Source organism: Onychostruthus taczanowskii, unplaced genomic scaffold (genome assembly GCF_017590055.1).
Source record: "Onychostruthus taczanowskii isolate IOZ18803 unplaced genomic scaffold, ASM1759005v1 scaffold17, whole genome shotgun sequence".
Classification (NCBI taxonomy): Eukaryota; Metazoa; Chordata; class Aves; order Passeriformes; family Passeridae; genus Onychostruthus; species Onychostruthus taczanowskii.
In genome coordinates, this window is record NW_024498906.1 from 1,029,403 (window position 1) to 1,051,050 (window position 21,648).

The 21,648-nt window shown below is 37.2% G+C and overlaps 1 protein-coding gene across 1 annotated transcript in view; it reads left to right on the forward strand.

The window, feature by feature from the left end:
* Positions 1-21,648, forward strand: part of CDKL5 (cyclin dependent kinase like 5) — a 132,455-nt gene that overhangs the window by 86,266 nt on the left and 24,541 nt on the right. The window contains exons 8-12 of the mRNA XM_041399951.1: positions 3,393-3,483; positions 7,793-7,982; positions 11,075-11,155; positions 15,446-15,606; positions 18,055-19,081. Coding sequence (XP_041255885.1) covers positions 3,393-3,483; positions 7,793-7,982; positions 11,075-11,155; positions 15,446-15,606; positions 18,055-19,081 — 1,550 coding nt within the window. The remainder of the gene's footprint in view (positions 1-3,392; positions 3,484-7,792; positions 7,983-11,074; positions 11,156-15,445; positions 15,607-18,054; positions 19,082-21,648) is intronic.

Here is a 21,648-nt window from a genome sequence, read left to right on the forward strand (position 1 = left end):
AGTCTGACTACCTTGTTTAATTCATGTTTTGGAACACGGCTACTTGCCACATACAATGTCACATTTGTGATTACAAATACAAAAAAAAGGATAATGCATCCCTTTGCAATAGCCCAGTGGACAAAACCAGTTTGAACAGAAAAGATCATAAATTTTTAATGAGATAATTCTTCATAATCCTTGTGCCATGTGTTCTGTACATACCGTGCTAAATAAAATGGAGATTGGTTGTTGTGTTTGCCTGGACACATGTTGTGTGGGTGTCATTTCTGCCAATAGAAGTGGAAAAAGAGAACAGTACCAAGTGCCGATTACAGGAGATGCATCTGACTGTTGGAAATAATTCAGTTTTCTGACTAGTGTGTTTTGCTTTTTCAACACCAGGGCTTCAAAATTGCTTGTTTTAGCAACCTCTTAATTTCTGTATGGTGTGTAAGCATAGAAATTGTGAAACATGGGACTGGAAAAGACCTCAAGAAATCCTCTAGTTTTTCCACCTACTCAAGAAAATGTCTGTGTCATTCTTGACAGGTGTTTGCTTAGTATATTCTTAAAATTCTGAATAATAGAGGTTCCCTAGTGTTCCTAGGCATCTATTAAAGTACTTATATGTTATTAAGATTAGAATGCTTTACCTTGTGTCTAAGTTAAATGTACCTTGTTTCTCTGTAAGAAACTGACAACCTCTTCCTTTTTTTTCTTACATCTTTTTCCTTGACATCTCTCCTGGCATGTTCTGAGTTGTTTAAAATCCTTTCTTGAAATTTCTGATTTTGCTTATTTCTTTCTGCAGGATGATGCCTTTGCAAATGCTATTGTTTTCATAGCAGCTCTCACCCAAATCTCCTCCTATCATCTTCTAATCTGTTCCTGCTTGCTGTTTAGAGTTGATCTAACCTCCCTAGCTTCCTTCTCTTATTTCTATATTCCTCATACCTCAGCACAATTTGGAAGAAGGAAAAATAAGCAAACTCCATCATAACCAAATATAATTGTTCCCTTAGAAAGATGTGTTTTCCTGAACTGTTAGTTCTCTGCATCATCTTTCTGCATGGTGTCACAGGGTCAGAGCAATACTGGATCTATACCATGCATCACCCAACAGTAAAGAGGTGACATGGAAGCTCATGATGATAACTTTGCTTTCGGTCTTGCCAAATCAAATCCATGCTGCACCTGGCCTGTAAAGTTAGGGGTTGATTTTTCAGGCTGCATTAGCTGGTTTCTGTACGTAATAGCTCCTGTCTGTGACCAAGTTCTGGTAGACTGGCCTGGAAGGAGGAGGATGAAACTTTGACCTGTTGATTCTTCCGATGCACAGGAGCTCATGTGCTACCAGGCTGGTGTGTTGCATCAGCACATCTATTTATTTCTATTATGTGACAACTTTTTCCCTTTCTCCCCCTCCTCCTTTCAGTCTGGGGTTTCCCACATTTTGACTGTCCCATTTCTTCGGTGTAGCTCCTGATTATCTTCCCTCTGCTCTTTAAGCACATGAATGAAAGATTTTCCACTGCCAAGATTAATCAGATAGCTCATAATTTGGAACAGAAATAGGGCTGCCTAAGCAGTTCTAAATATAGTAATATTTCAAAATTCAATCAATCCCGTGTTAGAAGTTTAAAAAAAGAAGTCCTTTCCAGCTTTTCTGCAGCAGCACCAGTAATGTTCCTTAGACTTTATGGGAACAGATATGAATTCTTATGTTCAAACAGCTTTGAAATATCCATTCCTCATCATACTCATCCCATCTTTTAGTTTACTAACACTTGAAGTTAGAGGTATCTTGCAAAAAATAACAGCTGTAACCTATGTCATTGACAAATGTGTAATTGTTTTCTATGATCATTAGTCTAATAATAATAATAATAATAATAATAATAATAATCTGCATCCAAAGTTTTACTTTAACTTGTAGTAAATTAGTATTCCACAGGGGTGAGTGAATTGGGCTTCTTCACGCTAAGCTTTACACTTTCAGAATACTAAAAACAATTCAAAATTTTTTTTAAATTACAACATTACAAAACATAGTTGAATGGAAAAGGCAATTTTGGCAGCTTCTGCAGAGGAACTCAGATATAAAGAAATACATCTATTGCATTTAAGTAGCACTTATTGAGTCAGTAAATAAAGTTATGCCTTATTCTTCTGCAACACTTTGGAATTTTTACTATTTCTTCATTGTTCATGCAATAATGGAAGGATTTAGTGATTTCACTGAAGGGAATTTTGAACTGTGTTTTAATGCCACATCCCCAAAAAAAGCATTTTGGAAATGCTGCTTCTGCATTTCAGTCCCAAAAGTTTGTCTCCCTTTGAGCTTTAGTGAGGAGCTGGCACATGTGGAGTCTTGCTGCTGAGATCTGTCTGTCCTGTCTCACCTAACTGTTAATTATTTATTTGAAAACACTAAGACTCGATACTTTTTGAAAATAGTGCCAACATCTGTCCTGCAGTACTCCTATATGAAAAATCCAGTAACATTATTGTGGTGCTTGACTGACTTTTAGTGAATGAAGAAGAATGAAAATAAAATTTCAAATTATTCCTACAAAGGCATTTTCCAGACACTTGTCTGTCAGCCAGCGGTCATAATTGTTACATCTTTAGACAGTAGGGACAATTTGGTACAATTGCAAAAAAGTATACATTTTAATTTATTTTTCATTTCTTAACAAAATTATGTGGATGAAGAAGTTAATTTGGACATGCTTTCTGATCCTTGAAGAATTCATGAAGAACCTTATTGTGAACATGATGCTAAAGCAATTGAGAAGTCAAATATATGGAGTGAGCCAAGTGCAGATATAAACAGTTTTGCTGGTTTTCCTAGACTCCTACATTTTATAGTTTTGAGGAGATGACCGTTTTCCTTGCCAAGCCTGGGAGGGAATGTCCTTAGATGAGAATAATATGTCATTTTTTGACCAGTTTAAAAAATCAAAGACAGTAGTAATTAGGATCAATGACCAGAAGAGTCTAGTACACATGCATATGTAATGTTTCTAAAGTTATGAATCTTCTGCAAACAGCACCTCAGTGAAATTTAGTGTGATATTTCAATAGCTGACATGGCATACTGACAGTTAACTTTTATAAATCTGGTTTGATTACATAATAGCATACAGAGTAATAGCAAACCCCACTGGCTTGTGAGATTGTACACAAGTAAGGGAGTCAGTAAAGCAGGCATGCTGATTTTCACTGTTGTATCAATAAAAGCTTGCATTTCAGTAGACAAGCATTTGTTGGAGACATCATTCTGCAGCAGGGGTTGTAAACAATTTGCTTCTATATAAATAGACATGACCTCTTACTGCCAAAATCAGTGGTGATACAGATATTGTTTTTAAAATGGGATACAATCTTTCTTGCTGTTTCTCTGACAGGCTTTGCTCGTAATCTCTCTGAAGGAAGCAATGCTAACTATACAGAATATGTGGCTACCAGATGGTACCGCTCACCTGAACTCTTGCTTGGGTAAGTACTCTTTGAGAAGTGCCATAATAAATCTCTACTGATTCTACATGGGTTTTCAGCACCTTTTGTAAGCTCTGCCTGTGGAGAACAGAGTTGAATTTAAAGGCAAGGTTTCAAGAGGTTCCAGATTTTCATTAATTTTTGTTCATTTCCAGTAGGTCAGTATGAATCATTGACATACGACCTGTCTTGAGCTGAGCAGTGTTTAACTGATTAAAATATTAGGTTGAATTATAACAGATGTACTTCTAGCTCCTGCATTCCATCCCCAGTTCTTTCAGAAGAGGGTTCCATGGTAGTCCTCTAGCCTGGAATGTTCCATCAGCCCTGTGTGGACATCACATAGCAATGGCAGTTCAGCTTTCACAATGCAACATTCCTAGTTGTCTTCATCCTTTGAGTCAGGACAAGATTAGGAAGATTTGCAAGTTTTGCTCAGAGATGGCGAGGCTCTGAACAGGTTGCCCAGAGAAGCTGTGGGTGCCCCATCCCTGGCAGTGTCAAGATGGGGCTCTGAGCATCCTGATCTAGTGGAAGGTGTCCCTGCCCAGGTGAGGGGGGATTGGAACAAGATGATCTTCAAAGGTGCCTTCCACCCCAAAGCTTTCTGTGATTTTTTGCTTTGATTTTCATTTGTGGTTACCCTTTGCCAGCACTGCTGAAGTCACTCAAAAGGAAGGTGCTAGGTTTTTACTAGTTAGAAAGAATTTATTGAAGGAGGCTGTATAAATCCTTTTAATAAAGCACTGAGAAGTTAGCATTACATTGACTGCAAAAGTATTAGTTACATGAGTAGCCTCAGCCAGAAAACTTAGTATTGTTCCTTTATTCGTCAGTAAAATGAGCATTTTACTACCTCACAAGGTAAAACAGGTTTTGAGATACTAAATGAACAAATTCATGAGATAGTAAATTAACAAATTCAAGGGCAAAGGAAGAGGAAAAAAAAAAGTGGAGGTCTTCTGTGATATGTGGTCTTCCCATTACAGTCAAGTTAAACAGGGCATTAATCTAACTACGTGAACACTCTCATAGAGTAAAATTCCAATATACAGTGCATATGTATTTATATACATATTCTTAAAATAAGGAACTATTAGCCACAGGATGAATCAAAACATTTCTGTTCACTCCTAAGAATCTTTAAGTAACATGTTGAGTACTCCTGGGAAACAAGTCTTTGTTGGAACATTTGATTAGCACTGTACTAGATTTTTTTGTACTGGTAAATAATTAAGTAACAATTATTCTGTCAATAAAGTCATCCTAGTATTCCCAGAGCTGTGCTAATCTTAATCAAATTTGTTGGCAGTTGTTTTCTTATGTGCATAATGGTATCTTAAAAGTGCTATTAAAATACTCTAAGCTCAATTTTTCACATTTTGGAGAAAACAGTAAAGCTTCCAGTGAAGTGTGTATGTGCATATATAAGTATAAATTTAAAAGACTTGGAAAAATAGCATAAATTGTGACCTTCTTAGATACAAACCATTTTTTTCTGTCACTAACAGTAATGAGGATTTAGGAGGAAAGACATGAAAAGCTTGACAGACGTAGTATTAGTCTGACCTGCATTTTCTGAAACTGTTTTGTTGGCAGGGGAAATTTAGCAGGAATTATGTCTGTTTGTAGTTGACTAAATCTGTTTGATTAGCTTGTAGAAAAATGGAGGGGATTTGTGTATTTAATGTTTCAGTTGTGCTGGTGTATGTTTTTAAAGCCAAGTTTTTCTGGCAAAGTGATGCCTGTTTCTTGGCAATCCTGTTCTATTTCCCAGGTATTCATCTTTCCCATTCCCCTTTCCTTACATTTACCAAATTTTTATAAGCATCTAATATTCAAAAGTCTTCACAGGTTTATTAACTACATTCAATTTAACAAATATGGTTGTACTTATTCAATTTGTAAAATGTGTCCCAGAGAGGTTTTTGTTTAGTGATAACATTCAAGGCTTAAATTTCAGGAGATGAAAGAAATTGCTCTGTAATTATTCACAGAACATCTAAAATCTACTCATTTTGGAGAGCCTCAGGTAACTACTGTTAGTGGAGTACTCTGTACCCTTTGATGACAAAATATTGCTAAAAGCCAGTTGATTTTAAAACATGCTAAATTACTAGATAAAAAGGTATTTTGGAGAATCTAATATGTGCAGGCAGACTGTAGTGCTTCTGAGATATGGTCTATCTGTGCTACAGGAGTTATTTTCATTTGTCGCCGTGTCACTCTTGCATGGTTTTTTTTTGCTGTGATCTGACCAGACTGATCCTGACAATCAACAGAAAAGAAGTCTCGAGTTTGCCTTTTCAAACAACAAGGTTGAAGTTTGTGCTGCCTTAAGAAATGGCTGTTTTCTGATTTGTTTCTGTTTGACTACAGACTAAATAGTGAAAAGTTCTCAACTGTAGTTCAGCTTCCTTTATTCTTAAGAGCAAGCAAATATAATAATGGTCCATGCCTCAAAGGAGTTTTAGCCTATCCCTCAGTTGTGACCCTAGCTTGTTCTACAGCAACCTTTTCCCTATTTCACATTTTAGTGGAGAAAACTATGTATTAAAGGAGTTGCAAACAAAGATGTATTTGGGTTTTAGTCATGATAAAAGGGGAGGATTTTTACCTCTGCTCTCACTGTTTTGCCTACAGAGCCTTGGCTTTGGAGTCCATTCTTGCTTGTGTTGCCTTACTGAGAAGGAAAACCAGGCCTTACTTTAAGTCCTTCTGACCTAATGTGTGGGTTGGACTAGCAGAACCCTAGAAGGGTCAAATACTGAGTCCCAGCAAATCTGCAGGGGGCCACTGTGCAGGATTAATAAGCAATTTATGAACCTCATGGAGAAGTAGTGGTACTTGAGGAATTGTGACATGGTCTGCTTTGCCTCTGGTGGTACTTGAGGAATTGTGACATGGTCTGCTTTGCCTCTGGTGGTACTTGAGGAATTGTGACATGGTCTGCTTTGCCTCTGGTGGTTCTTTGTCAGCAGTCTCTTCCAGTGGGGCAAACCTTTGATTTTGAGATGGTTGTTGTGAGAGGACTACAGTGTCTCATGGCACATTCTCTAAGGCAAGTGGTTCTTGAAGTTTTGGTGCCCTACTTCAGCTTTCCCAGCTGCCATAGAGTCCTGCAGCAGTTTCACTTGGGCTATGTTCCAGCCAGAAATGCTTTCTCACCTTCCTAGCTAAATCACCATGAGGGTTTACTGTTCCTCTGGTCAAGTGTCCTCCCCACAAGTGAAGTAAATAATCATGAGTAATCAATGGGGAAGAGTCAAATTATTTTTTTTTTTTTTTTTTTAGTTTGAGGATGTTCCTTCTCTAAACATCATTAATCAGCAATATAAGGAAGGAGTGAAGGAGACAGATTTAGGATAGGATTTGTCACCTTCAATTCTTGATGCTGTCTTATTCCAGAAAAAGGCAAGCCAGCTGTAACTTAAATCTCTTGAAATAGAGTTTGAGTTAGTGGATTACAAGCTTCAAGAAGAGGAGAAATATGTTCACTCAGTGAAATGTTTCATTCAATGAAATATGTTTTCACTTCAATCTTTGTTCCAGTCTTTATGATTTTATATGTTTTTTTTTTTACATGAAAAGTATTCTTCAGTCATTCTATTCAAAACCTAAACATTGGAAAGACATTATTGGAATAATTTAGGTGTTTACAAATTTCTTTTACAAATTCAATAGGCAAGAATTTGGGTGTATAAGAAAGAGCTCTCCCCAAACCCCACCCTGTGGCTTTGCTCCCAAACAGGAATTACTTTATGATGCTTCCATTGCTTCCTCACTTGTTTCTTCTATCAAATAGTTTTCAGGAGAACTCTGTTTTCTCTCTAATTAAAATTTCTGTCTATAAATGCTGAAATAAAGATTTCTTAGGATTTCTGTTCTCCCAGTGGCCAGACCCAGTATGCCCATCCACCTATTAAGCACAATCAAACAAGAGATGTAATGCAGGAACAGAGTGCAGGCATGAGCTCTAGAGAGAAGGGAAGTTAGTGGTAGTTTAACTGTGAGTGGAGAATGCTTTGCAGTCAGAAAGATTATTCCTGTAGGTAAGATTTTTCAAAAAGAACAAGGAACCTGGGGGCACTTTAGAATCCATCTCCAGCCTTTTCAAGCAGTGATAGATACATCAGGAAATCTGGGGCAGACACAGAGAGCTTGATTTTTGAGGTAGTTTGCTTAATAACAAAGTTTGTTTTTCTGTATTGTCAGGAAGTGTGCCATGGGAAATATAGCAAATAAATTGAAGCAGGTCAGTAAGAAGGCAGTGGCAGTGGGTGACAAACATTTTATTTTCGCTTGGCAGAGCCCCGTATGGCAAGGCTGTGGATATGTGGTCTGTGGGCTGCATCCTGGGGGAGCTGAGTGATGGGCAGCCCCTGTTCCCTGGCGAGAGTGAGATTGACCAGCTCTTCACCATTCAGAAGGTGCTGGGCCCGCTGCCAGCCGAGCAGATGAAGCTCTTCTACAGCAACCCACGCTTCCATGGCTTGCGGGTAAGGGAAAGCTTTGTTCTTTTTTCTTATTTTTCTTATTTACTTCTGTGAAGTGCTGCAAAGGTTCTTTACGTTTACATTGTGCGTTGTCTGCTACCTACGTTTCTAGGTAAGTATAGGATATAGAGATTATAAGGCATTCATAAGAAAAGTAAAATTCTGATTACACCAGAAGTGAGTATTTTAAGTACATTTGTTTTCTTGTTAAAAGTTGTTTAGAGATTTTCTTTCATTTCTTTGATATTTTTGGCATGCGATTTACCTCTTATACCCAATCTAACATTGCCCTGCCGGGTTTCCACTGGAAAGTTTAGTGGCAAAGCTCTGTAAGGTCAGGTTGTGGAAAATTCAGGACTGCTGTCTTCAAGCTAGTTTGTTGGGAAAATCTGAGCTGTAGATGCTGCTGTCATGGCAGAAGAGCTCTCTGCCTTTTGACTTATATTCCTGGGGAGTTTTTTTAAGTCTCTTGAGTAAAAAAGTTCTTCCTACTGACAGCATTGTTCTCTTCAAGGGTTTGCCAATATAATATAATGACAGAGACTCACTCGTGTGAAGATCTATGCAAGCTGGGATATGCAATATGACAAAATACCAGAATCAATAAATAAGTAATAGTTCTGTTACTTTTAACAGTACCTGGTCAGTGATTGTACTCATGTTTCCTTATAATTCAGTTTTGGTTGTCCTTTCTTTATTGATGAATGTTGCTTGGAAAGGTGAGTTTATGATCATGATGATATTCTGAAATCATTAGTGTAAATCATATAAAGAGACATATGAAGGCTTTAGGTGACCTGATCTGTGCTAAAGACTCAAGATTTGAGTTTTACTCCGAGAAAGAGAAAACGTGAGAATGTGAAAGGGAAGGAATGGGGACCTAGTTCTGTTAAAGCATGTTCAAAGTTGCCACAAATTTGTTTCAGCTAACAGTGGTAAGAAAAGAGTTAGCTTAAGGTGTTAGGGTATTTATTTTAGGTATAAGAATAACTAATTCTGAAGAGTTTTTGTTGAAGAGTTGTTGAAATCTGTAGACCCTTCCAGAGTGGAGGGTTTAAAAAAAAATTATTAGACAAGCATTTTTTGCAAGGTCCTATTTGTATTTCACCCTGTTTAGAACAGTGGGCTGGATGGTGTTTTTGTATGAGAAATTTATAACCCGTATCAGGAAAGCAATGCTCTAAAAATTGTAAGCAAAATAAATTACTGCCTCTTCAACATTATTTTACAGCATTTCTGATTGTGCAGTGTAATCTTGTTTGGATAAATACTCTGTGATGTCTTAAGATGAAGTATCTGTTTTGTAGCTTTAAAATACAGTAATTCAAGAAGACAGCACAGACCTAATGTGATTAGCACAAGGTTCAGAGTTATGGGTCTGTTCTCATCCCGGATCAGTGGTTTAGTGCTTGGCCTCAGACATGTTCCTACCTTCTTAGTCCCATCTGTAAAGTCAGGGTACTGCTGATGTGGCAGGGCCATACGGCTCCTCATAGAGAGTATTTTTTAGACTTGAAGTAAAGTCTGAATAATGGCTTAAACATCCAAAATACTACAAAAAATATTTGTTTGAAATATAATATTCATTAGTTAATTCATGGGAAACAATTATCTTGTGCTATAAGCCAGCCTTAAAAGTACATTTTTTTGAATGTAGTGTAGTGCTTAATAGTGAAAGATTTTCAGTTGCAGAGCAGATAGTAGGTGTGCTGTGATCAAGCCAATTATTACTTACAAGCTGGACTTGGTGCTGGATATTCTCAAGACAGAAACTAGCCCATGATGTAAAATTTTTTATCCATATGCTTAGACTTTGTGAATTTCTACATTACCTTCAGTGAATACTCACATATTGTAAAACAGGATGAAAAAAATTCAGACACTCCAGCATGGATCCAAATGCACAGTGGCAAACTTGTCTTTTGTTTCGACTCGTATCCTCCATATATATGTATATAACACAGTTTTCATTGCTCCTGAGGTTTAGGGAATATTTAGTGATCTCTCTTCAGTTCTTTAGAAGAGGAAAACATCCAGGGTATGTTGAAGACATAAGGAAATAAAATAATAGGGGATCAGAAACAACCAATAGGTTCATAACTTTACAGAAAAGTGTGAGTGGCAATGTAGGGCTATAAATATTTATTCTACCAATAAGTTACCTGAAGAAATCTGACCAATTACAGTGACAAGCCACTGGTGCTTTGCACGGCTTTGGCACATTTTCCTTTTTCCCTGATCATTCTAGATATAAAAGCTTCTTTATGATTGTGACTCCACAGGAAGACATGAACATTTTACAATTTGGTTTATGTTAAAATTGGAGAAAGCTTGGAAACCTTGTTTTATCTAAGTTACTGTTTAAGATCAATATAGCAGACTTGGACTTTAAAATATTCTCAATTATTAGTAAACCACTTCAAAATAAAAGAAAGTCAAAAGAAAAATACAGAGACTATTTAGGAATAAAAGCATTCAAACTACTGTTCTTCCATTTTTCTTCAAATTCACATAATGTAATTTATGAAAAGTAATACTAGTACAACTAATGGATGCCCCCAGCAGTGTGCACTGCTTCTCATGGTGTTGCCAGCAGCATAACCACAGCAGTAACCCTGAAACTCCAGTCTTTGAGCTTTTGCCTTTTTTCACTAAAAACACTTGGGAATTGTTCATTAATGTTTAGTATTTGAGTAGTACTGTATTTGCCCTCTCAAATTCTCTCTGAGCTATTTTTAACCTTTTTTTTTAATAGATATGTTACTTATGTTAGTTCTGAATCTATTTTAAATTTCCTGTCAATCATAATGCCACAAAAAAAAAAAATTAAGTTGATTATTTCTTTCTTGAGAGTGATTTCTTGGCTGTCCTAATGATCAAAAATACTTTCTTTGGTTGACTAGATGCTTACCACACATATAGAGTTATTTGTTTCACTATAATATTTTATAGTTTTCATAAACCACTAAATTTTTCAGTGCTTAGGATTCCCGTTAATTACATGCCTTGATTCACTGGTTTCTATTTTTTGAAACATTGTATTCATGTATTACCTTGTTTACATGATCACTGTATTTACAGTGTATTTTTTACAGTTTCCAGCAGTCAATCATCCACAGTCTTTAGAGAGAAGATATTTGGGAATTTTAAGCGGTGTATTGCTTGATCTTATGAAGGTAGGAAACTGTCTTTTATTCTCTGTCTGTAATATGTAGGAAAATATGTAAGTGACTTTTTACTTTTTTTTTTTTTAATATAACACATCTTAGAAGGACTTTGGGAACTCCCTTTCGAGATATATTGATCCCCCCATTGTTTGTAGTAAAGCTTGGTATTTCCTAGGAATCAGGAAAATATCCCTTGCAAATGCCAGGAGAGTCTGTTCAATTCTAACTGATTTGATAAAGAATATGTAGCCCAGACAAAGCATCATCACCATCCTTTGCAGGGCTGTGCTTTCACACTGACACCCATGCACTGACTGCTGGAGTGTGATCATGTTTAGATACATCCACAGAGTTTTGGGCTAACCTGAGTTGTTTTCCATTTGTTGTTGGGTAAGTGTGAGGATGTGGACAGTTGTCAAAAACAAAGTTGACACGCAGGAGTTCTGGGTTTTTATCCAAAATCTTAATCTGCTTGCTATCACCTCTACACAGTGTGTACATTACTCTTCAGTCCTCTTCAGTCCAGTGTTGGAACAAGTCAGCTAGTTACACATGGCCAAACTAGGTTATAGTCCTGAGAGTTCTTCTTATGAGGAATCAGGAGGAGTTCATTCCCCACAAAAACATTGTGCTTTGCATTTGTGCCGTGTTCCTGGGTATGGAACACGTATTGCTGTCCTTACTACTGTACTATAAAAATACTCCCATGGTAAGCTGCAATATAACTCTCCCATCACTTCATCCCTAGTGAGCTGACGAAAGAAGTCGTAGTATCCAAAATTAGGTTTATAATCACAGAACCGCCTAAGAATTAAAGGCAATATGGGACACACATGAAGCGTGGATATGGCTAATCAACTCTGAATTAATTTTATGATCCCAAACCCCTCTGCACCAGTTGTCTTGGAAAACAAAGATGCTTTGGGAAATACTTGAGTGTTTACTTGCTTTTAGTAGTATTGCTGTAGCCAGCGGAAATCCACCAAATTTGCTCTACTCTTCTTCAACACAGCCAGTTCAAATCCCTTTGATCTCCATGCCTTATGAAGAGAGTCAGCATGGCTTTTATCTTGGTTTCAAGGAGTCTGCAATATGATACACTCCAGTGCATATAATTACTTGTTTTGGTATTATACTTTCTCCTCTATTTTCTAATTCACAGAAACTTTTTTTCATAGTTAGCTGTAGCTCAAGATCTTGTAGTATATATTGCAGAACGGAAATTTCAAAATATGTCTTAAGACCATTGTTACATGTACTGGGGGAGGGTTTATTTTCATGTTATCCTAAATTTTATGTTATATCTCAGTTTCTTTTAGGTTCTTTTGATATGATTTAAAAGTTGCAAAGTTGTGAAATGAAGCACTTGAATTTTAGGGAAGCACAGGTTTCCAAATATTTTCATTCTTTTCATCTGTTCTGTTGATGTTTCTGCCCACAAGGTGAGAAAGTTCAGGAATTCTGTAGAGGGGATATTTTTTGTTTGATGTGCATTTCTTAATTCAGGAGTTGGAACCCTGTTAAGCAATGTGCAGACGCCTACAAGGAGAGAACAGAAGGGACTTGTGGTTAAGTTGCATGTTGCAAATGCTGCGCATACTTTGTTGTGTGCCTGTCTCTTCTGCAGACAAGGGACAGTCTGATACATGTCCACACTTGTTGTGTTCCTCATTATCTGCATTCCCAGGGACCTCAGGTCAGATTACTAGACTACTGAATAACCCACACTTCAATTTATGCCAGTTGAAGTAGGGAGTTATTAACATATATCTATTTAGAGAGCATTTCTGGACTAGATTAATGATGAGGCACCAATTTGACCTTGTTGCTTTGTTGTTGCTCCAGTCCTCTGCTCTCCTTCACAAGTCATGCTGATTTGCAAGCATTAGGGAGTTAGGAACTGGTTTTGCATGTTATGATTTGGGAAAAAAAGACATTGAGACTCTCTTCTTTATATCATCTGCCATTCAATTGTCTCTGCCATTCAGCACCAGACATGCATTTCCTCTGAGCTGTTTGCTAAAGAGAATACTTGTAGAACCCTTTCTTTTTACCCTTGGTTTTCTTCACTTGCCTTAGCTGGACTTTGGCCTTCTGAAGAGTGGCCTGACCTTTGTGCTAATGCACTGCTTTTATAGTCCATCTTTGTATCCTGTCCTTCATTCTGGTTCTCACCCACTTCTGTTTTGCATTTTTGTTTATTAGGAAATTCCCTGTTTAGCCAACCTCAACCTATGAAAAAGATTTAAGATACTTTGTTCCTGAACTCAAAACAAATTTTCCATAAAAATCAATGGCTGTCCGGGACTTCTTTCTTATGGTAGTTGTTCAGGAGATTATGCCTGGTAATTCCTTATAAAAAATGGAATTTGCTTTCCTGAAGTCCTGGGTTTTATCTGTGATGTTTATCTTCCCACCTCTTCTTTCAGTCCTAACTGTAGTCATCTCATGGTTGCTGCAGCTCAGAGTGTCTTCTCTGATCAGATTTCTCACCAGTACTTTACTGTTGTTGAGCAGCAGCTCAAGTAAACTGAAGTCCCCTCCTTGGCTAATTTGCCTCTCCAGCAACTGCACTTGGAAATTTTCACCAACTGATTATAGACATCTCCTGGAGCATGTACACAGGCTGGATGTCAGGATAGCTGAAGTCTGCTGTGAGGATGAGGATCTGTGACCAGGAGGTGTTTTTTTGTTGTTATAGAGTTTTCCTCTTCAGCACCTTCATGCTGTTCAATGCATTGTTGGTAACAAACTCCCATCATACCATACCATATGTTGCTTTGCCTTCTAATCCTGACCTAGAGATTGTCCGTGGATAAACCTTTTGTTCCATGCAGACATTGGATGTGATCCAGGAAGCCAATTATATGGAGTGTTACTCTTCTCCCTCTCCATCCCCTTCCTTCTGAGACCAGTTGTACCCATCAGTGACCATGCCTCAGCCATCAGCCCTGTCCCACTACTTCCCTGTGATTCCAGGCAGATTCCCAGCCTTGTGATAACCTGTGGACTTCCAGTTCTCCTTGCTTGTCCAGCCTGTGTAATGTAATGTACAGGCACTTGTGAGAAGCCTCTGGACATCCTCTCTTCTGAGGGGGAATGTAGGAATCACATGTGGCCTCCTCATGTTTGTTCAGCCTTTTGAGCCACTGTAGTGATGAATACCAGAAAAAAGGGGGAAAGAAGCTGTTAATCATTCAGTAGAGTGTGTCACTTAAGAAAGAAAGGTGCTGCATACTGTATGACCAAACTGCATAGGATTTGGTTTGCCACTTGCTTTGTTTCCTGAGCATTTACCATTTTGAAGTGCAGGGATCCTGTGAAGGGAAAGCCAGTTTGTGGTCAAGTGGCTGAGTATGGTGTTAATGTAGTGTGTGTGTATGCACAGACACACATAGATTTCTTCTCTCTTAAACTTACACAACCCTTAAGAAATAACTGGTTTTTTCGCTTAATAGCCATTCAAACTTTTAACTTTGCTAACAGTCATGCATGTTTGAATATTCCAATGTAAACTCTGGATTGGTCTTTTATTGCAAGAAACCTTTCAAACTTCCCAAAATACCGAAGCTCCTGTTTTCAAGTTTTGTGATTAAATATTTTCTTCATGTCAGGAAGTGTCTTTATTTAGAATCATAACTGATCTAATAGAATTATGAGGCAAGTGTTATTCTGAATGCATTGTAAACAGCTTAGAGAATTCTTTGAAAATACAGGTGAACTTGATCCCAATAAGCTAAAACCAGAACTCTTACATTTGTGTATTTTTAAAAATACTAAACTTTAAAATTATGTTTGTCTTTGCATTATAATGTTCCCATATAGTTGTTTGATTTGTTTGTAAAGCCTGTTGCATTGTAGCATTTTATTACTGGTAAATTTAATATTTTTGATTCAAAACAATGTTGTAAGGTTTATCCTGAAAAATATGTTTAAAATACATGTATTTAAAACATATATAGATATATAAAACATTTTTAGAAATTTTATATATCTTTGTATTTTAAACATACTGTCATATATGTGTGCATAAAATTATATATATATATAACAAATATGTGTGTTTATTTAGTATCATATGTAGTTTAATGCACCATGAAATTATTCTACCAGTGACATCTAATCACAGAAACTTTGGAGATTAAAAAATTACCCAGTAATGTTCTTTATTTTGGGGGGGGGGGGGGGGGGGGGGGGGGTGTTTCTTTTGTTTTGTTTTCTTTGTTTTGGTTTCGGAGTTCTTTTGATAATGTAAAATACAGATACTAACATTTAAACTTTGGGATTTGTTTTTCAAAGAACTTACTGAAGTTAGATCCAGCAGATAGATATTTGACAGAGCAATGTTTGAACCACCCTTCGTTTCAAACCCAAAGACTCTTGGATCGCTGTGGAAGTTCTCCTTCACGGTCAGCTAAGAGAAAACCTTACCATGCAGACAGCAACACTTTATCCAACAGGTAAATGTAGCCTTGTCACTGTTGCCACTGGCTTTTGCTCTGCCGGTGAGTGAGTTGTTGTGGTGCTCACATGCAGCATCACCTACAAGAAAAGTGGTTGTTTGACAGCTGAGGCACTCTGGAACATGAGTGCTGTTCTGTTGCCTCACTGAGTAAAGGAAGCAGATAGTATCTACAGCTACACAAACTGAAATTTTTGCTAACTTACTGCATCAGGCTGCATGCATCAAAAAAAAAAAAAAAAAAAGAAAGAAACAATGTTGAAGCCATTTCTGCGTATGACAAAAAAAAAAAAAAAAAGAGACAATGTTGAAGCCATTTCTGCGTACGACAAAAAAAAAAAAAAAATTGGCTGATCCACCTTAAAAGAAAATGTTAGCCTTTTTCTTGAACAATAGGAATTTTGTGGCTTGGAAGATGCCCAAGATTCCAAAGGAATGCTCTTTTCTTTGGAATGCTACCACTGTTGTATATGTACAAATCTGTCCAAGATTTTGATATTTAAAAGCTTAAAGTTCATACAGATTTGTAGCAGCTGAATGTCCTGAAAATTGTGCCTATTGATCACATTCCAAATTGGAGATGAAGAGAATTTTGTCTGCAGTTGCAGTTGTGGATCGTGTGTAGTCTATTTGACCTCAGACTCATACAGGACATGTTTGCTCAGTGACTCCCTTGCTGGACCCACGTAGCTTGAGAGAAGCCACTTAATTTTCATACCTCAGTGAATCAGGTTTACTGCTGGATGAAATACTTCAGTACAAAAACCTTCTTGTTATTGCTCTGATAAATGCATTCATAAAGGTCACCCTCTGAAATATGCAGAATATTTTAATATTCTATATGCAGGCTTTTAATCCTGGCCATGTTTTGCTTTAGCTTATCCTGTGAGATTCAAAAAATTGCTCCTCTATTTTAGGATTTCGGATGACATTCACAATCTATACTTTTTCAAAGATAGACACCAAGAAGTTTTAGCTGCCTTTACAGATGCTTAGAGTAGAAGTTTTATCATTAGACATATGGCATCAGAAAGAAAGAAAGACCTGCATCCACTGGAAACTTGTCTAAAAGTCTTTCCTAGTAAAAATACTAGGTTCCTCTATCTCTAAAGTTTTGAAAAATATGCTTTCTGTTAACTGGAAAATAATTTAAGTTGGCATTAAAATTGCTTAAGTTTTAGGAACTGCAATGAAATAGATTATGAGATCAATAGAAGTGGTTAATACAAAAATCCTAGGTATAAAACCAGCTAGCGTTATCCAATTACAATTATCAAAAAGATCAGCAAAGGTACAGTGATCTGTCACTTCAACCCTCAGCAATATATCTGAGTTACATCATAGATTTATTACAGAAATAAGTTAATTGCTCATAGCCTGCCTAGGTCCATCAAGGCAAACAAGGACAGCTCCAGCACTGTTCAGTCTTGGCTATGGCAGTGCCAGCCTAAAGCTTCCAGAAACTGAACTGGTTTAATGCCAGAAAACCTGAGATAATAAATCCTGCTCAAAAAAATCAGTCTCAGGGTTTGCAGAACCAACTCATATCTCAGTCCTGTAGTCCCAAAACCAGAAGAGCTAGGAAGTAGAGCTGAACTAGTTTAATGCCAGAAAACCTGAGGTAATAAATCCTGCTCAAAAAAAATCAGTCTCAGGGTTTGCAGAACCAACTCATATCTCAGTCCTGTAGTCCCAAAACCAGAAGAGCTAGGAAGTAGAGTAGAGGACAAGGACATAACCAAGTAGCTCTGCCCCAAGTCAGTCTGGTTGCAGAGCCTTTCAGGTGCAGCTTTGGAATGAGTTAATACACCAAAAACTGGGATAGTGCCAAGTTCCACAAAAGCTGTCTTCCTGTGGTAGACCTGGTTTTGGGTTTGGTGTTACAGGGCTAGCTCAGACTGACTCCATCTGAACAATAACTTCTTTTCCCCTCCTTTCCTCTCTCCTCCTCCTCCAAACCAGGAATACCCAAGATAGCCTGGAGCACTGATTGTATCAGGGCTTTTTGACAGTGCTGACATATTTGATTGTTCTACCTTCCTTTGATATGCCAGGTGTATTTAAGATTTTTTTGATTGATATAGAGCTAATTTTCGTAATGTAATGCTTCACTTAGCGATGTACTCACATTGTACACACATACATAAATGTCCAAATATGTTGGAATTTCTGTTATTAGATTTGATATCTAAAGAGCTTTTGTCAGCAAAATCATTAACCAAAGCAGAGTTTGCCATCAGATTATAACCAGAAACAACAATGTACAAACACTTGCAAATCTGTTATTTTAGTGAAGCTTCTGGTGCCTTAGTTGGCGATATTTGATCTTACTGCAGTTAAATTTTTGGTTTTAAGTGGCAACTGAAATGGGTGTACTTTTTTGAAGTTATTAATACATGAATAAGTAATCTGATATATTAATGCTTCTTTATGCATTTTAATATAGAAATCAAGCCAGCAAAAGTTCTGCTTTGCAGTCACACCACAGATCAAACAGCAAGGATATGCAGACACTAGGGGCTGGCGGGCCAAGAGAAGAGGGGCTTCCAGCAAATGAAAGCTTTTTAAATGGAAACCTTCCTGGACCTGCACCTAGTCCAATGCACGCAAAAAAACCAAGCAACACACCTGGATCTGGCAACAAGGATATAGCCAATAATAACATGCCACATCTTCTCAGCCCAAAGGAACCAAAGGGAAAAACAGAGTTTGATTTTAATGTGGACACCAAAAGTTCTGATGGTTCAGGCACAAAGTACCTGAAGTCCAACACCAGATCTCAGCAGAACCGGCACTCCTTTATGGAAACTTCTCAAAGCAAAACTGGGACGCTGCAGCCTGGCGACAAGCACAGCCGCCACAGCTACATCGATACCATCCCACAGTCTTCTAAGAGTCCCTCCTATCGGACAAAGTCCAAGAGCCATGGAGTTCTGACAGACTCAAAATCCGTGGGCAACCTTTCTGAGGCCAGGGCCCAAGCTGCAGAACCAAACACCAGTAGGTATTTTCCATCCAGCTGCATGGACTTGAACTCTCCTACCAGTCCGAGTGCTCCCCGGCACAGCGATAACAGAACTATGCTCAGTCCATCCGCCAGGAATAACCGCAGCGAGGGTACCCTGGACGCCCGAAGACCACCAACAAGACACTCCAAAACAATGGAGGAGTTAAAACTGCCAGATCACATGGATGGAAGCCATTCCCACTCTCTGTCTGCTCCACATGAATCTTTTTCCTATGGTCTAGGTTATACCAGTCCTTTTTCTTCACAGCAGCGCCCTCATAGACACTCTATGTATGTGAGCCGGGACAGAGTGAGGTCAAAGGGCTCAGAGGGTGGCTTAAGCGTAGGGCAAGGGATGGCAGCCAGAGCAAACAGCCTGCAACTGTTATCTCCACAGGTGCAGCATAAGTCACTCACAAGGTCTGTTGGCTCATCACGAGAAGACTGTACGGAAGATTCTAATAGGGTTAGTCCAAAATATTGCCTCTTATTTGAAGGTTTACCTTTCTCCTTTTAACTCACGTGGGGGCAGTTCGCCTGCTTTCTGTCTTCTGTTTCTTTGCAGTTATTCATTTATTTGTCTTGTAAGGTATGGGGATGTTGTTGGGGGCTTTTTTTTTTTCCAGAAGGGCTGAATATATCAAGGTACTTTTGAAAAATGGACTTTGAATACCATTCTCCTAAAGTACTGAAATGTGAGAACAGAAAAATTGTCTCTGAAGTTCAAATTTCATTAGTTGTTTTTAGTCCTTGGTTACATGGTCTGATGTCATTTTTACTGTATCATTTTGCTTAATTATCTTTCTCATTTGTGTTTTTATTTAGCTTTTCCTATATGTATTTCTGTTATGAATGTTAATGTTAATTTTTGAAGCCAGTGTTTCATTCAGGTATAGCAGGACATTATTGCTGAAATACCCTAATTTACTAGAGAAATATCAAAGCTTGCAATATTTCTTTAGATTAGTATGATAAGTAACTGGTGTAATCTAGAAATTTCATATTGTAGTGGCCATTGTAAATTGACTCTGACAGTGGTTACTGTCAGTGGATACCTGGTTGTGTTTTTCTGTGAGCATTAATTAAAGAGTAGAGGACAGGCTGGTTCTGGTGTTGATTTACATTTGTTACACAACACTTCTGAATTATCTCATGTTTTACACATCAGATATGTAAAGATGACTGTATTTGTCCTCAGAGCTTTAAATTTCTCTATTAATAAAATGGTGGAGAGACAAATACAAAAATAAGTGTTTGTTTCTCTATGCCTACCCCTGTGATAAACTGACTACTAAGGAGAACACATCTAGTTCAAATTTGTTGATAAATTGAAGAAAGTCAAAGAGCTGCAAATAATATTTAAGGTCCAAAGATGATGGTTTACTATGAGAAACTGAAATACTCTGCCCACTTAATAGTTCATCTAAGAAATAGCTGTAGTTGACCTAATAGGGATTTACAAGTACCATAAAAGAGTTTCAGGTAGTGGTTGTCTCCTCAGTCCAGTAGAGAAAAAAAGACATTATATGTTTTTTCATTCATAGCACATTCAAGATTTATGTTTATTCAAACATGAGAAAATACCAAAATAGAAGTGCATGGAATAATAATTTTTAAAAAGCTACCTAGAAGGGATTACAGCTGCTCCATTTCAAAAACAGTTTTTTCCTGTGTACTTATTTTTCTGTCTCTCTCATTTCAGTCAAATTAGATGTTACTTATTCTTCAGGATATTATTTGGAAGGGCAGTAATATCAGCGTTTCAGTTTTTGATAATAAAAGGTCACACTACCTTGTATTCTTCAGTTCATTTTTTGCATTATGCAGCAGATAGTAATTTGAAGTAATTTTAATTTTATTTCGTACTATTTAGAGGCCAGTTGTTTTTATTGGATCATTCTTTGTCATTGAAAATGGGTTTACAGATTTTTATTTTAATTAGGAAAATCAGTGTGTATTGTAATGCTTATGTTTTTGTTCATTTTCATTTCCTTTGGAAAGTCTGTTCATTCAAGATAAAGAACTTGCCTTTATCTCTTGTGGTCAGTATTTTTAAAAACTTCAGCCTTCACTTAGTGCTTTTAAATCTGTATTTCAACCATTAGAAGTGTTAAAGGAAAATGACTTTTCTGAAATGGATGCTAAGTCTGTGAATTCACAAAGCTGTTTTTTATTTGTTTGTACTGCTTTCAGTAACAAATCAAAATCAAATTTTCAATCTTCTTATGCCTCATAAAGGCATTTTCACAAAAAAGTCATTTTTTGGCTCCTTCCTATCCTCATTTTCCCACCCTTTTCTACATTATGCATTAGGAGTCAGAAAGTTTCACTCCCTTCAGGATTAGTGAACTAAAAAACTCATTAATAATATGTGTTCTCATAGATTCTTTACTGTTTTCATACTTATTTTTTCTGATCAGTTCTCCTGGGGTTTTTTTCTCTGCTCATCTTTGGTTAATTTTCCTTACTTCCGTGTTTCTAGTTTCGCATTGGTTTTCTTTTTAGCTCTACCAAGTCTTTTTAAAGAAAAACATTCTTTTTTTGCCAAGCTTTAAATCTTATTTAAGAAAAAAAAAATCGAAAAAAAAATAAAAAAAAACCTCTCATCCACTCTTAGTTTTAGGACTTTTCATGTCTCAACACAACAGTTTTGTTTTAAGGGGTTTTTTACATTTAAATTAAATGTATACAAAAAGGGTTAAGCAGAAGAAAATCAAATGCAAGTTGCTATTACTGTCTCATGTTTGAAATCTAACTGCTGATAAATAAGAGGTATCTAATACAAGTAGTAATTTAATCAAATGCTTCAGACTCTGGTAAATTTTAGAAGAATCCAGCTGGGATTTGAAGCATTGTTTTATCTGCAGTTCTGGCCTCAGTTTCAAGGTTTGTTTTCTCTGTGACAACAAGACAGAGACCAGATCTTCATCCACAAAAAGCAAAGTAGATTTTGCAAATCACTTGTGTGGTGAATTGGAATCCCAGTTTTTAGTTTTGGTTAGGTTTTTTTGTGGCTTTGGTTTTTAACCTTTG